Source organism: Electrophorus electricus, chromosome 13, assembly GCF_013358815.1.
Source record: "Electrophorus electricus isolate fEleEle1 chromosome 13, fEleEle1.pri, whole genome shotgun sequence".
Taxonomy (NCBI): domain Eukaryota; kingdom Metazoa; phylum Chordata; class Actinopteri; order Gymnotiformes; family Gymnotidae; genus Electrophorus; species Electrophorus electricus.
Genome location: NC_049547.1, coordinates 6253071 through 6269803, shown reverse-complemented (window position 1 = coordinate 6269803; position 16733 = coordinate 6253071). Strand labels below are relative to the sequence as shown.

The 16733-nt window shown below is 41.2% G+C and overlaps 1 protein-coding gene across 13 annotated transcripts in view; it reads right to left on the bottom strand.

The window, feature by feature from the left end:
* The window catches only part of gphna (gephyrin a), a 64201-nt gene that overhangs the window by 29059 nt on the left and 18409 nt on the right, over positions 1-16733 (bottom strand). For 5 of the 13 annotated variants that reach the window (XM_035532993.1, XM_035532995.1, XM_035532994.1 and 2 more), the window contains exons 2-8: positions 12238-12316; positions 9348-9405; positions 8830-8958; positions 6933-7027; positions 6780-6846; positions 2590-2859; positions 2164-2283 (exon numbers count right to left, since the gene is read on the bottom strand). In XM_035532993.1, coding sequence (XP_035388886.1) covers positions 2164-2283; positions 2590-2859; positions 6780-6846; positions 6933-7027; positions 8830-8958; positions 9348-9405; positions 12238-12316 — 818 coding nt within the window. Of the gene's footprint in view, positions 1-2163; positions 2284-2589; positions 2860-6779; positions 6847-6932; positions 7028-7749; positions 8125-8829; positions 8959-9347; positions 9406-12237; positions 12317-16733 lie in introns of those variants that run through there. The other 8 variants (XM_027014052.2, XM_027014060.2, XM_027014056.2 and 5 more) reach the window with 4 other exon arrangements.

Sequence of the window (16733 nt, the reverse complement as noted above, 5' to 3'; positions counted from 1 at the left end):
CAAAAGTATTGGGACACCTATACATTCCACCTTCAGGATCTTTTATGACATCACATTCTAAATCCATAGGCAGTTTTATGGAGTTGACCCTTCCTTTGAAGTTATATCAGTTTTCACTCTTCTGAGAAGGCTTTCTAGAAGATTTTGGAGTGTGTCTGTGGAACATTCTGCCAGAAGAGCATTTGTGAGATTAGACACTGATGTTGGACAATTATCCTGGCATTCGCCAAACCCAACTTCCATCAGACTGCCAGACAGAGAACCGTTATTCATCACTCCATAGAACCTGTTTCCACTGCTCCAGAGTCCAGGGTGGCATGCTTTACCTCACTTCAGCTTATGCTTGGCATTGTGCATGCAGCTGCTCAGTCATGGAAACCTATGCCATGAGGGAAGAAATTTCAAACTGACTTGTTGCAATGATGTCATCCTATCATAGTTCCACTGTATTCCGTTAGTGCTGGGGTGATTTGTCGACGTAACTGATGTAACCGATTACGTAAATACAGCGATTTTCCTAACGTGCGTCAGCGCATCGCTATGAAGCAAGATAACTGCACCCAGTCAGACTATGGCTTCCTCCACCAGAGTACAAGCTGCAGCTTAAAATAAATAAATAAATAATAAAAAAAACTCATCCATGGTTATCAAAGATTTCTTTTGGTCGCACACTGTGCATGGCATACTGATTTGGGGCCCAGTCAATACACGAGTAGTATGTAGTAAGTTAGCCTTTGTCTTCCCTTTTCCTTGCTGTGCCCCCTTGTTAACATCCTCTACCTGTGTCTAGTTTCCCTAGACATTCATGTTTCTTCTTTTGGTCACTGGTTGTTTTTTGAGTTTATGTGTTTCACTGTGTGTGAGTTTTAGTAAGTACTCCTGTGAATGATCATGTGCTGTTGCTGTTTGCGTCTACATACTTAAGTATTACAGACTGCTTTGTCTTGTTTGTATTAGTTTGTTTCAACATCTTTTTACTTTTGGTTTTATTAAACAGTTTTGTTTGAAAACCTCGACTTACGCTTACATCGTGCTTGCCCTCGTCACACTGTTTGTTAATTTGTTTTTAAGCAATGATAGAAATACTAGGACAAGATTTTGATATTGGGTAAGTTGTTATATTAATTAAAAGTTATCTTTAGAATAACTGATAAATTAATTGTTAGATTAACCCACTAATGGGGAAAAAATTATTAGACTAATCTATAACAAAATTATAATTAGGTGTAGCTCCATGTCCCATTCTTTTACAAATGCTTTTAATGGCAGATTGCATGGCTAGGTGCTTGATTTTACACAATAACAATAAAAACAATAAAAAAAGACCTGGGTGTAAAATCTGAAAGTCTTCTCAGGAACATTAACCTGTCTACAAATACAGATCTGTTGTTTTAAATAATGTGGATATCGACTCTAGTCTCTCTGATCTGAAATGGTAGTTCCGAACTAGCAAACAATACACAGCACCGCATTGAAGCATACAGTGGGACTGAGGGGGAGTCTGGTAGCCCACGGAGCCGGCAGGATAGGGATCACCCGCCGCAGTGTTGGAGGCCTAGCAGGCTGCTTGTTAGCACTCGAGCTAATGTAAGGCTTTGCAAGAAAGAGCAGCTTCACGGCTGCGTTAACTAGCTAGCTAATAAGATCACTTATTTCCACCTTGCCCATCTCAGGAGGCCCAAGAGCACTCTCTTGCTAACCCCATCTTCATCGCCATGTAACAGCAGCTCATTTACAGTGCCTTCGTAAGGGCAGGAGATTTTTATAGCAAGGCTGAACGACAGTGTTAACAAAGCTGAAGAAATGCATAGCACATTTAACACAGTGCAAGAGTTTCTGTTCCACAAACAGAATCAGATGTGAAGGAACTTTGAGTGATGGTCAGAATGCAGCACGATTCCTTATTCCTCTTGTTTAATCACTAAAATGGAAATCTAGAATATGGTTTTTGCTAATGCAAAACACACCCATGCTATCGATATTTCTGATATTTAAGATGATAAACCAATAAATGTATTAACTCAAAAAAAAAAAAAGAAAACACATAAAAGGAGAATGTCTGCCTGAGATCACAACATGGGAGTCAACTTCAAACCACAAGCCACTGGCCATTCAAGACCAATGGGAAGGAAGTGGGAGGGATGGCGAATGGGAGTCACCTACCTTGTCGCTGCAGGGGCAGGTGAAATGAGAGGGGAGGGTGGTGGTGGTGGGTGAGACGAAGCCAGTCAACGGCTGCCCCCCTTTGGCCATGACAGCATGGTTGGAATGGGACATCATACTCTGACGGCGAACATGTAAACATCCATGAGCTCACATACATGCACTGGCGAAGTAGAAGTGGACATGAGCACATTTACATTCATTAGAATGCAAAAACAAAGATGACAGCACAGCTTTACCAACCCCAGAGAAAAAACCAGAGGAGAAGCAGCTGCTGCTCACAGGCCAACAGGAACACAAGTAAGGCTACCATGAGCCGAATCAGCAAAAATCGGACGGAAACACAGAAAGGCAAACCCAACGTTAACGTTGCTGCAATGCCAGGCATCACCAGGCAGCGCTCAGAGGTCGCCTTGAGCCACTCACCTTGGCAGCGATGGCGGCCGGCGTGATGTGCGAAGAGCCACTGTCCTCGGTGGAGGCGACACCGCTGTCCTTCTTCTCGTCCTCTTCGTCTTCGCACTGGACGCCCTTGTCCTCGGTCTGCTTGTGCGGGCTGGTGACCGCAGGAGACAGCGGCGGTGGTGGCGAGGGCAGGTCCTCCAGCGCGTCATGCACCTCCTTCACTTTGACCACGGCGTCCCTCAGCAGGTCGATGGCATGGGGAAGTGCAGGCAGGATGAACTGGAAGCACTCCTGGAAGCAGTGAATGGTAAATGCTGGGGCAGTGGGCTGTGCTACTGTATCTGACTACTCCTACTGCATCTACTTACGCCAGAAATAGGTTTAATACGTGTAAAACCTAATCAATGTATCTGACTCCAAATTACAATTACTATTTATGTTGGGTATAGCACACACTATTATACAGCCCAGTGCAAGTCAGGAGAATATCTGTTAGCATCTCATTGTTCGTAGGTCTCAATTGCTAAAATAGCCTTCTTTGTCAGAGGTTCTCCATTCGACTAGAGTAACTTAGGACTTAACCAAGTAAATGTAGGAAGCAGAGATTATATTACTTAACAGGTAACTGGTCTCAGCAATCTATAAAACTATATAGACTCTTAGAAAATTATTCACTCTGATTACTTAGAATTTAAACATTTATGTTATGCAATGCTGTCTATAAAGTTGAGCTTCACATGAGTTCAACTTAACATAGGGTTATTAGAAAAATGCATGCCAATTTAGTTACACATTACAACTGGATAGATATTTCAATAAGACTATATAAATGATATTGAAAATAACAGAAATACAACTTGGAAAATACTACCTGAATGTTACGTGACAGATGAGTGACAGAGAGTGAGAGAGAGAGTTGTAGACAGAAGGAGAAACAGATAGAGTTCTCCACACCCAACTCCCAAGACCACTAGCTCTGCCCCAGCTCCACTCTCAGCTCTACTCCACCCAGAACCAAAATTCTAATGTTGACCAAGAACATTAGTTTGCCCACCAGTGAATCACTAATCAAAAGTGACCACATCATCTCCCCGACACAAGAACTCAAAACCAGTGATTTACAGTCCTGAGAGGTAGACGAGTCAGATGCCAACCAGACCTCTTAAACCAGAGTTTGGAGTGATGACACTGAAGATAACAGGGGTTCACAGTAGGCATGCGCTTTGGCTCTGGCTCTGGTAATGCAAATGTCCGTTCAGTCATCACTCCACTAAAGTGCCCTGAACTGAACTGCTTTGGGAGGGAACAGCAGAGTGCTTCAAGTCCATTACATTGTCATCATTCATGAGAGCACAGCTCTATGTTTATACAATTCTTTGGGGTAGAGTTGTGGAAGTAGGGTTTATTGGATGAGACTAGGGCATGTAATAATTGTAATGAATTAGCATGTACTGGACCACTATATGAACGTTAAACCCAAGCTTCTCCGTATTAACTACCAAAGTGGAGTACAACCAAAGCAAAAGTAAGGAATCCATTAGATGTTAATCTTCCACATTTTAGATTTCAACTTCAGATTTCAGCTATGCCACTAACATGCACCATACCACCACCCCTGTGCCTATTAAGCAAACATTCAGTGGTTAACCCTTAATCATGGCATATTTGTGGCTATGTGCTACCTCCGCTTAAAATACACCAGGATGACTCTAGTGATAACCCATTGAGACCAGTTTAATGCAACGTTTAAATGTGGCTGGACAGCTTTGGCTTGGCAAGGCTAATGTGCGATGCACGAGTGCGTATGCATGGCTAACACAGGTGGCCTAACTCAATCATTCCCAGGCACCCTCTGGAAGATGCGCTGACAGCACACATTAATAATCATGAGGAAGAGGGTGCTGAGAGACAAAGCCAAGCTGGCAGCAGAGGGAAGGGCTACGGTGCACCTCGGCCTGCTCTGATTTGCTGCCGCCGCTGCCCGTTCGTCATGGTGCCCGAGCGCGGGGGAAACTAATGCAGCACAATGCCAAGTCTCCACAAGCACTCCTTGTCCTTCTGCTGCACACAGCCATGTCCTATAGTTCTGTCTGCCTGGTGTAAGGTGGGGTGAAAGAGTACAAGCACAAGCATGCATGTGTGTTTGTGTGTGTGTGCGCATACATGTACATGTATTGAGCATGTTCTGCTGACCTTGATCAAAGCATGCTGTTTAGTGAAGGACATGATAAACTGAATGATCAGACAGTGAGTGAATGAACATACGTGTGTGTGTGTGTGTGTGTGTGTGTGTGTGTGTGTGTGTGTGTGTGTGTGTGTGTGTGTGTGTGGTGATGAGGGCAGGCAGGCTCCGTCAACCTAAAACTATCTGGACAGCTGCACGTCAATACCTCTTACTCTGGAAGAAAAGCCCCAGTGCTGCAAAGAGAACACATTGTGTTCACTCTGCTACTCATCTGGCAAAGACTTTCACAGCATTTAAACCAACCCTGTGTGTGTCTCTCAGATGTCCTGGATTTATCACACATCTTGGCATTTGAACATTTTATTCATTTAAGTGCAGTAAGCTTCCAGTTTCAACATGCTTTAGTCATTCTGAAACAGAGCATGCAGGTCTTGAGGTGCTTTCATGTTCATACAGTCAACCATGTCCCATGATGGCCTTACAGAGACCTTTCAGTCTCTTTACCAAAAATGCTCTGTGTAATGTTTTTCATACACCTTTGATAGGACAAATGGCGCCGACATCCCCAGGTGATAATAGAGGGGCTGGACCACGTGAGGAATTAGAAGAAAGAGAACTTTCCAGTCTGCTTTTCCTTGTAGTTTATACTGCATAACTTTATTACCCATCATCCTTTGTCTTGTTATTCATTTTAGTACAGTATCTTTCTCTGTAGTCGCTTACTCACATGGACTTCAGTTCAAATATTTCACTGGTAGGCAATGCTCGAACATGTAGCTCTGTAGCTCGTCATGTGCTCAGAGCCATTCTGCTTAGGTTAGTGAACCTTAGGCTGGGCCCTAGGGTGGTGAGTGGAGGAAGTACAGGGGAGGAGTAGAGGAATACAGGAGGAGGAGTGGAGGAGTACAGGAAGAGGAAAGGAGGAATACAGGAGGAGAAGTGGAGGAGTACAGGAAGAGGAAAGGAGGAATACAGGAGGAGAAGTGGAGGAGTACAGGAAGAGGAAAGGAGGAATACAGGAATACAGGAGGAGAAGTGGAGGAGTACAAGAAGAGGAAAGGAGGAATACAGGAATACAAGAGGAGGAGTGGAGGAGTACAGGAAGAGGAAAGGAGGAATACAGGAGGAGGAGTGGAGGAGTACAGGAAGAGGAAAGGAGGAATACAGGAAAACAGGAGGAGGAGTGGAGGAGTACAGGAAGAGGAAAGGAGGAATACAGGAATACAAGAGGAGGAGTGGAGGAGTACAGGAAGAGGAAAGGAGGAATACAGGAAAACAGGAGGAGGAGTAGAGGAGTACAGGAAGAGGAAAGGAGGAATACAGGAAAACAGGAGGAGAAGTGGAGGAGAAGTAGAAGGTAGAGGAAAAGAGGAGTGCCTTTTATTTCTGGATGGTATGATACGGGTTGTGAAGGAACTGGACTGACCATGAAGGGTTTTGTTTAATCTCCTATCAAACTAGATTTGGAACTTCAAAGTGGCAGCAACATGTAAAACACTGACATGTAAACCACTGCTGGCGGGGGTTCATGGGTAACTGAGATTAATGGCATGACCCTTACGCTCGCTCCCCTTGAGAGTGGCCATAACAGGATTGGCAACAATGCTAACAGAGCAAACGTGGGAAGTGTGTGTGTGTGTGTGTGTGTTTAAGAGGAAAGGAGACAAGGAGATAATATATTGCCATGGTTGAAAGCAAAATGAAAGGGGGTTGTTTCTGACATTGCATGTAAAGGAGGTGGTGGCGGGGGTGTATATCTAAATCCATCTCCAGGCCTAACCCTAAGCCTAGCCCCTTTACTTAACCACTTAAAAATAAGATTTAAAAAATCATTTTATTTTATTTAAAAGCACACTGATTATAAATGTAGATTCATAGCAAAATGTAGGGGATATTACAAAAATACATCTGGTCTTAACAAATATAGCCATACAAATACATACACCCACACAAACCCCTCCCCCCCCTTCTCCCACACACACCCCTACACCCACCCACCCACACTCACACTCACACTCTTCCTTACCTGTGAGCCTTTTTTGCTCCCAGGTAGATTAATGATGAGAGTTTTGCCTCTGATTCCACACACAGGTCTAGGGTATGGGGGAGATGTGATTAATAATCAAAATGCACTGGAAAGTTAGTGAGTGCGTGCGTGGTTGTGTGTGTGTGTGTTCACCTGGACAGCATGCCAAGTGGTGTGACATTTAGGGAGCCCATGAGCATGGCCAGAGCCATCCCTGGAGCTTCCCGCTCAATCACCTCCTTAGTGGCCTGCAAAGGAAACCAAGACACACATACTCTAGGTAGGTAGATAGGTAGATAGATAGAGTAACATTACCTGTCATATACAGAATCATTCTATGACAATTTCCTGTTAAAAGGGACTGATATTACAGTGTAAAACACTCAAAAACATAAAGCCGTGTTTAAAGGATGTGCGAGAGTGTGTGTGTGTGTGTCCTGCTTTGTGTTTCCAGTGCTGTGCAGTCATTTATGGTTCATGAAACAAGTTCAAGTCAAACACTTCCATCATTATATCATGGGCATCTGTATTATCTCACAGTCAGCTCTATTATCTGGCGGTCAGCTGTATTATCTTGTAGTTTGCAGCGTTATCTCATGGTTAGCCACACTCCCTCATTACCACACACTCTTCCATCACCAATCCCTGACACCACAGCATCCTCCAGGGCACGCTGCCTTCCACAAGCAAAGCTCACCAATAACGCAAGAAACAGCCAGAATGAGCAAAGAAGGAAGCAGGATTTTCTAAAGCCGTGAAACACAGTGACTGAGCTCCAGCAGGCTCCTTACTAAAGCATCAGGCTGCAGCAGAGCACAGCAGGAGTGCACAGGCCCCCACAGCGCCACCAGCAGCCAGGTACAGACACTACACATACACACAGACTCACCCATGCATCATCACAAACATGAGCAAAAAAAAAAAGTATGCATGTGCTACCGCTGTGATTCACAAACAAGCTGACACATACCTACAGCATTGTGCAAAGTTGGGTCAATCAAATCTGGGTGTATGTACAGTACCAGTCAAAGGTTTGGACACACCTGACAGAATGTATGTTTTAATAGTAATAAGGCATTTTAATCTAACGGATTATGCATAAGGTTGTTTCTAAAACAAATATAATTTGGGAAAGGTGTTAGCCTATATGATTTTCAAAACACACAAATATGCAGAATTATAGATGCACCATCACCAAATAGTTTTCTTTCAGTGCTTTAGTCCCTCACCCTACAAGTGCTCTGTATGTGTGAGAATGTGTTTAATACTGATGGAAAAGCATCATAGGTGGCTTCCTCATGAAACTGGTTAAGAGAACACCAAAAGTGTGCAGAGCTGTCATCAAAGGATGGGACAGTTCCTTTGAAGAATCTAAAATCAAAGATAAATATTTGTTTATCACAGCATAATCACATATGTGTTATTTCATTAGTTTGATACCTTCCCTGTTTTTCCCTAAATATAGAAAACAGTAATAATAAACAAAGAGTATGTCCAGACTTTTGACCGGTATTATACATGCATACATACATACATACATACATACATACATAAATATAAATATATATATATATATATATATATATATATATATATATATATATATATATATATATATATATATATATATATATATGCACTTTGCATGCAGCTGTGAAAAGTGCTTCACACAATTTGCACTTTGCTTGCACAGCTGATGAAGGACCTCTGTTTGAAACTTCCCAATTCTCTGGAAACTTTGTGTACTTAACTACAATTTTGAATCGCTCAATCTTTGAATCTCTCAATCTCTTTCTCTCTGGTGTGCATGTGTGCGTGTGTATGTGCATTTTTTATATATGTTTTTGTACATACATATTTGTTTAATGCATTAAACAATTTAAGCCATCTTTAAGACAAAAGACATAGCTGCAGAGTGTCCCTCTCTCTCCTTGTCTCTATCAAAAACACACACACACACACACACACACACACACACACACACACACACACACACACACACACACACACACACACACAGAGAGAGATGCCACATGCAAAACACACTCACATGGACACAAACACAAATGGGTGGAGTCCCATGTACCTCTGGTGTTACATCGCGGGGGGCGAAGCCAGTTCCACCGGTGGTCAGGATAAGGTTGAGCTCTTTTTCATCACACCAGTCTACAAGTGTCTCCTAAATACACCCACACACAGTACATAACTGTCAAATTAAATGAATAGTAGAGATAGAAAATAACTGTTGTGTTTAAATTTCTTAGACTTTGTGAGAACTGTGCTGGATTCTACAACAACTTGAGTAAGTTTGGGATATCAAACAAAACAGAACCCAGTTGATAGTTATTAAGTAACTTTATAAAGTAACTTCACTTGCTTTTCAGTAACTATATGTGGCAATGATGAAATGCGTGGAAAAAAAGGAAGAGAGTTAACACTGTCCACCAGGTGGCACTATTCACAATGAGAAGTAGCATGCGTGGTTTATCTTAGATTTGTGTGTTTGTATGTATGCAATTTTGTGCATGTGGAGTGGCCTCTTGGGATAGAGGTGAGAGTAAGGCTTACCTTGATCTCATCTATCTCATCAGGAACTATTTTGTATGCAGAGATTATGCCTCCAAGCCTGTGAGTGACGCACACACACACACACACACACCCCCCACCCATGTTAAACAGTAACAGTAACAGAGTAGACAGCATAAATGAGAGAGTGAGAGTATATATGTGTGTGTGTGTGTGTGAAAGAGAGAAAGGGGCATAACAATCACTGAGAAAGAAATCAAAGGGCCTAAAGAACAATGCCAGAGGTATCGGAAAGCTGTCAGAGCGCATACATACGCTGTCTCTTTTCTAGAATTCAGACAGACATTCAGGTCTGAACGCTGGAGCATTTTCATTTCAGAAGGTCTTGTTTTTCTTTACTGTTCTCTTAGAGTATCTTTGCTATGCTTTCAGACCTTTTAAAGTACTTAAAGGCATGATAAATAGTGGGGTTTTTAAAAAAATATTTTTGGTCATCCTATATTGTTTTTCCCAATGCAAATTGACAATATAGCTTACATGCCAACACTGGAACAGGTATAATACTAACATCAAACAACTGTCTGATGACCACAGAAAAGCTTACCTGTGCTATAAGACTTCATTTTTACCTTAAAAGGCTGTAAATACTACTGCTCCTACAACAGTATCATTCTTTTCCTTTAATATTTTATCAGTTTTTTAATGAAAAACTGTTCATTGTCAATTTTCACGAACACGATTTAGTCCTTAAAATGGCCTAACTATGAACAGCCCACTAGTGCTGACATTTGAGATCATACCCTAGGTTAGTAACGCACAGCAACAGCTGGACTATTGAAATCTAAAGAGGTTCCAAATATGCCGGAATGTTACACAAATACAGGCTTCACACACTGACAGAAGTCTTCTCTGAAAATACAACCACCGTTCAGGACTTGTGATCTCATTTCAAAATACTCGTGTTTGATTAAAAGTTTGAATTTTATTTGTACTAAGAAGCACAACGGCAATCAGTAAGACTGATGGTTTTCTGTCGACAAAAGCGCGTTGGGGGCTTAAAGGGAGAGTGCTGGGGAGGTGGGGAGCTAAAAAGAGAATATGCTGAACACAAAGACGCTGGGCTCTTTAATCCAGTTGCCAAGGAAACCACTGGTGTGTGGAGATTGGGGGTTTGGGGAGAGTCTCTCTCTGACTGGGATGGAAGTGATTTCGGGATGACGGATTTTACCTTTGCTATATTATTTATTACGCATACACACACCCCTTTACGTGAGCATATACCTATAGAGACACACTGTTTTTGGTTTCACATTAGAATGATCTGTGTGAGTTTGTATGTTTCCATGAGACCTGTTGGCTAACTGCTCCTTCACTTTCTTTCTCCTAGGCCTGTGTCTAAGTGCTCTATCCCAGCCCAAAGGACAAGGAGCAATGGGTGTCCCTCTCCTGATTAATTCCAACCTATTTTTACCTCCTCTCATGTCACCTATGGTGACCGAACAGGAGGAGGAGTCCAACTCAGCTGCCAATCATGTGGCAAGGTAACGTCTCAGACTGTGTGCATGCATTTGGTGTGCACTGGAGTGCTCTTCTCTCTTCGCGTCTGACACCTCTTCTCCACTGAGGGCTTCCAGAACTGGCCTCAGATGTGACAGCACATGGCACTGCTCCTCAGACATTCGTGACATTCTTTTTTTAGCTTGGTCATTGCACAGGGCAGCCAGAAGACTAACCAAATACACCTTGTCCAAGGCACTACAAATAATGGCTCATTGACTATTTAAATGTTATTGGACCATTATATAGTGGAATGTCATACAGCGGCAGTGCTGACTGACTGAAGAGACGACACGGATTTTGGCCAAAGGAGTCCCCACCAGGGTCATCCATCATAACGTCTTCAGTAGTTTGGCTCCGGCACAATTTAAAGGTGGAGTGAGAGCGAGTCTCACTGCTTGCACATGACATAGACCAGCTCATCTCAGAGGTGAGATTATTTTCCAAAAGAAATGAACTGATGTTTGGTTCAAACTGGCTCCCAGTGCTTAACAAGCGTCTTACCTACAGAGCCTCAGTCAGTAGGGGAGTGGTTCAAAGGGCTTATTGATATAAAAAAAATACATTCTGAAAAATAAATAATGATTACGGCTTTTAGTAAAGCCATCAGCGATGCTCTGTATTGATATATTCTGCACATGATGGCTTGATTTCTTGTGTCTGCAGAGCATTTCTTTGCCACAGAATTTTTGAGAAAAGCCCAGATAAAAATTCTTCACCCTGAACACTGAGTCAAAAGTGATTAGTGATTTTGGCATCAATTGTGATGGGCCTCACTGGCCTTTCACGGCTTGTTGTCAGGCCTCATGGATTAGGCCTCATGAGTCAGGCCTCGTGGGTCAGGCGTGAAGACAGGCCCACACAGACAGCCGATGCCTTTGGGCCATAGTAGGCAAGGATGGTAGAAGCTCTCATGGTGCAGAATCATTAAACGCAAAGCCTGTAGTCTTGGCATGGGCACATATCAGTGCCCCATCCATCATAGTGACCCCTGACCCTCCACAGTCCCACACCCAATGACGCATGTTAATAATTTGTCTCAGATTAATCAATTATTCTAATGAACTCTATGTGATGGGGACTGACTGATAGGATAGGCAGTGGGCAGGAGTGTGTGTGTGTGTGTGTGTGTGTGTGTGTGTGTGTGTGTGTGTGTGTGTGTACGTGCATGTGCGTATGAGAGAGAGAGAGAGCACGAGATAGTGAGAGAGCGATAGCGAGAGATAAGGTTACAGAATCCTGTTCTAGAACATAGTTAGGACATAAGAAACAAAATGTTCCTTGCATGACAAGGTAAGGTTACTCAAATGAACAGGTCACGGACACGGTAAGGTTACTCACAAGGACGAGTCGTGGACACGGTAAGGTTACTCACAAGGACGGGTCGTGGACAAGGTCTTTAAGGTTCATTCCACTGCGGTCCTCAGCAAGGTTTCTAAAGCAGCTGTCACTCACTGCAACGGAGATGCACAGACAGAGAGATAGACAGACAAAGAAGAAGAAAAAGGGAAAGTATGTTATATGAAAACAAACTATTATGATGTTGTAATGTCTCACTTCCTATATGGGATCATTTCCAAAATGACTAGAATCTCAAGATATTTGGGGCACTCGATAGGCATTACTCCCAAACATTACTAAGCATTACTATAAATATGAGGAAAGTGAGACAAATTGCGATCCACAGATGCTTGAGAAAGGCTGTGAGACATCACACCCTCAGCACACCATGCAGGCCAGAATCTCCATTTCCCCGAGACCTCTACAGGTACAGCAGCCATGAGACAAAGTCAGCAAATCTGGTGAAAATACCCAAACTTGTGGTGGCTCACCTGTCTAAACCGGCAATATTGTTAAAAGAATGAATGAAATCACTTCAGCCATGCAAATAGCTGTCTCTTTTCCTTATTTGATCACATAAACCAACGAGTTCTTGTATGCTGTGACCATAAGTCTGAGGAACGAATAATAAAGCGCTGACTGTCACGAGTCCAGTCAGCCACTGCGCAACACGAAGGAGGTACAACACCTGCTTCAAATCTGCATTCTCTTATTCTTCTTGCTCTTGATTTTCCTCCGCTTTCTTTTCTCTTTCTCTCTACCCTGCTAACCCTTGATCTATTAATAGAGTGGTGTTCCCTGCAGGAGGGCAGGAGAAAGGAGCACTTCTCAGAGAAGTGCTGAAAAACTTGTGTCACGCACATGCGTGTGCACATATGCCATCTTCGCACCGCGCTTGTGAAGCCAAGGAAGATCCCACATTCTGTGCCAATTAATGCTCATCCTATGTAGTCACGATAGAGGGAGGGAGGGTGAGTGTGTGAGACAGTGTGTGAAAAAAGAATGGATGTAGCAGGAACCAGCATCAAAGCAATGTTAATATCACCAGAATACGGAACACAGTCAGCACTCTCCAGTGCAAGGAGTTAGAGATAGAGAGATGGAGCGAGAAAACCAAGTACATCAGACCTAACAGCTACAAAGTCTGCATCTTAAGGGACTACTGCCATCCCTGTTCGTTCCAGGTGTCTTCGTTTACAAAAGAGACATGAGAGGGAGGAAAAGAAGTATTATTGCTTCTCCTAATTAAACCATTGCAGAAAGCTGAAGAAGCCTCAGAAGTGAAAGAACGGAAGAGATGCTCACACACACACACACACACACACACACACACACACGCACATACATACATACATACATACACACACGAGCATTCTCCTACATTATGGCTGTGACTCAGAGCTTCAGACGGAAAAAAGCTCTGTCTGCACTACATACTTCAGAGAGGTGAGAGATTCCCTTGGAGTGAGTGTGCGTGTGTGTGTGTGCGTGTGTGTGTGTGTGTGTGGTGCCTGACGCTGAGTAGGTGGTTCTGAGCAGGGTGAGAGAAGCTGTTCTAAAGCTTAGTCTAGTTAACTCCGCGTGGTCCAAGGGCTTGAGGGGAAGGACCGAGCACTGATCACTCACACATGCACACACACAAAGAGAGAAAGACATCAGAGCTGTTTTAACCTTTATTCATTGTGATGTTAAAGCTATAGTAAGTAGCTTTTAAGAGTAAAACATGTAAGATTAGCAATTTGTACACTTCAGTAAAACAAGAATTTAACAAAACCAGACAGAAAATGACTGAACAATGAAGAATGTGCGTCATTCAGGAAAAACTCTTGAATAAAATTAAATAGTAGCTGTTTTTTTTCTAGTAGAGAATAGTTTGTAGGCTTAGTTCTTGCAAGCTATTTTTACTAAGTAGCAGAGTAGCACCAATAAATTTCATGTTTAGATGACACCACATTATTTGTCATTCAGCTTCTTCTGATTACTATTTGTGATTAGCAGAAAAGATATCTTTCATGAATGCTGCTTCAGTACAGTTAAACTATTTTTGCCATGGAGCTCATATAGTACCCTTAATAACTGGCATCCCTGGTAAAGACAAGTAAAAAGCATTACAAGAAATTCACCTTTTGAGCAACTAGCTTAAGCTCAGCTAGGGCCATCACTATATCTGATTTCACTATACAATTATTGTGGCCAAAATAATTCACAATAACATTATTATTGCAATATCTATAGAAGTAATAAACCAAACCTGTGTGCTGCCCCTATTAAGAGAGACCAAACCCTCCAGTCATGGCCTGATCATGCGCCTGCTACTTGTCTGGGTTGCAAGACTCAGGCACGAGTTTAAGCAGAGCTGCACAGGTGGAAGCTACTGCTCCTTTTTGCTGTGTGTACATGAGCTAAAGTGTGTAACTGATGTTTGTCTAGTTGATGTATACTAGTTAAATACCAGTATGTTGCTAGAGTTAAATGTTTATTATCTTATGACACTGTTCTGATATTAATATTTGATATCCGTGATCTGGTATTGAACGTTCGATATTCGCCTCAGTGCATCTGGAAGTATTTCCATGTATAGTTGGTTTAGCATTAACCTGTTTATAACTGAAACAAACCTTTACTCTCACTGGATTAGTTATGATATTATCTTATGTGATATCACATAATATCAATTTTCATTTTTTAAATATTGCGGTTACGGTCAATACTGGTATATCACAACACCCCCGATCAACCTTTAATTGAAAGAAATTTATTCGGCACAAAAAAAAACAAAAAAAAGCCACATCATGAAACAATTATTTAAAAAAAACTACATGTGCCACAGTTATTGGCACCCCTGCATTTAATACACAACCTCCCTTTGCCAGTAAAGCAGACCTTAGTCTAATCCTATAACTCACAGAACATGGCATTTGAGACCATTCCTCTTTACAGAATCTCCATGGAGAGGCCAGGTTCCAAGATCTTCTTACCCTACAGGTTTTCTGTGGGGTTTGATCAGGAGACAGTAGTTGTCCTCCTGACCACTGCAGTCCTCCTTTTTATACCAAACCCACCTTCAGTGTTTGTGGCCAAACAGCTTGTATTTCATATCATCTGCCCACTCCAGGCACTTACCTATGTGGTTAGACAACAGGAAAAACAGGTGTGTCCGAGGGTAGCTCAAAATGACAACTGTTAAGCAGAGATCCTTGGAGATGTTTTGCCTATTTAACCATCTTCTCCACTCTGCATAGATTCAAAATAAACTTGGGTCCTTGGGTTTCAGTTGACTGGAACTTTTTAATTATTGGCCTAAATGTAGAGATGTGCATTTTCAAGCAAGGAGCTATTTTGTCATAGACATTCTTATGAAGCCTGATTTATGAAGATCAGCCAATTTTTCCATTATTTGAATTGTGTGTTGTCTTGTCGAAAAATTCTATGCCAACTTTCCTAAACCTTCCAGTTCATGTCATGGATTTTCTTGAAGAAAAAAAAAAAAAAAAAGTGTGAAAACTTCTATTAAATGCATGAGATTTGCAAGATACTAAGACTCTACTCCAAATACTTTGTAGTTAGAATTTAGAATGTGTGTGTGTGTGTTTATATTATATATATATATTATATATATATATATATATATATATATATATATATATATATATATATATATATATATATATATATATATATATATATATATATATATACATACATATATATATATACATACATACATACATACATACATACATACATACATACATACATACATACACATACATATACATACACACACACACACACGCACACACACACACACACATCGAAGCCTATCCAATTGCCTGTATTTCACTGGATTGGTTGAAATTAGCAACATGTATTTATTAAATTTTTTTGCTGAACACTTTACAGTAATCTAATTAGTAAACAGATTTTTACCCAAATTAAGAAACTTTGATCTTCAAAAATCAAATTGTGTATAGTCAATGAATATTAACACATTTGCTGTTTCAAGGAAATTGTAATAATCCTTTTTGCGAAAATATACAGTCAAAATATCTTATAGAGTGAATTTTTCAGCTCTGAAGCTAGTGCTAAAGATCAGTGGCACTCAATTTTTTAAATAAGTTCTAGATGTCTAGATGTGATAGAACCCTATATTATTAATAAATTAAATAATTAAAACATTTATGATATATGCACACACATTATATATATATATAATTTTTTTTTTTTTTTTTTTTTCGTTTCTTTACACAACCCAGAGAAACTCGAAGTCGTAGGTTATTAATTGGAAGTTCCCAGACACTCTGATCAACTTAAAAGAGCAAAATATAAATGGAAAAATTCTTTATTTACATTTCGTTTCTAAGAATTTCTAGGGGTGTCAATAATTGTGCCATGTAGTTTTGTTAAAAATATTTCATGAAGAGGGTTTTTCTTTCACAGAATTTACTACAGTTAAAATGGTTGGGTATTTCTATTTATTTTTCAGTGTGAGATGACACTAATAACCATTTTAACTTGTATTTACCAGTG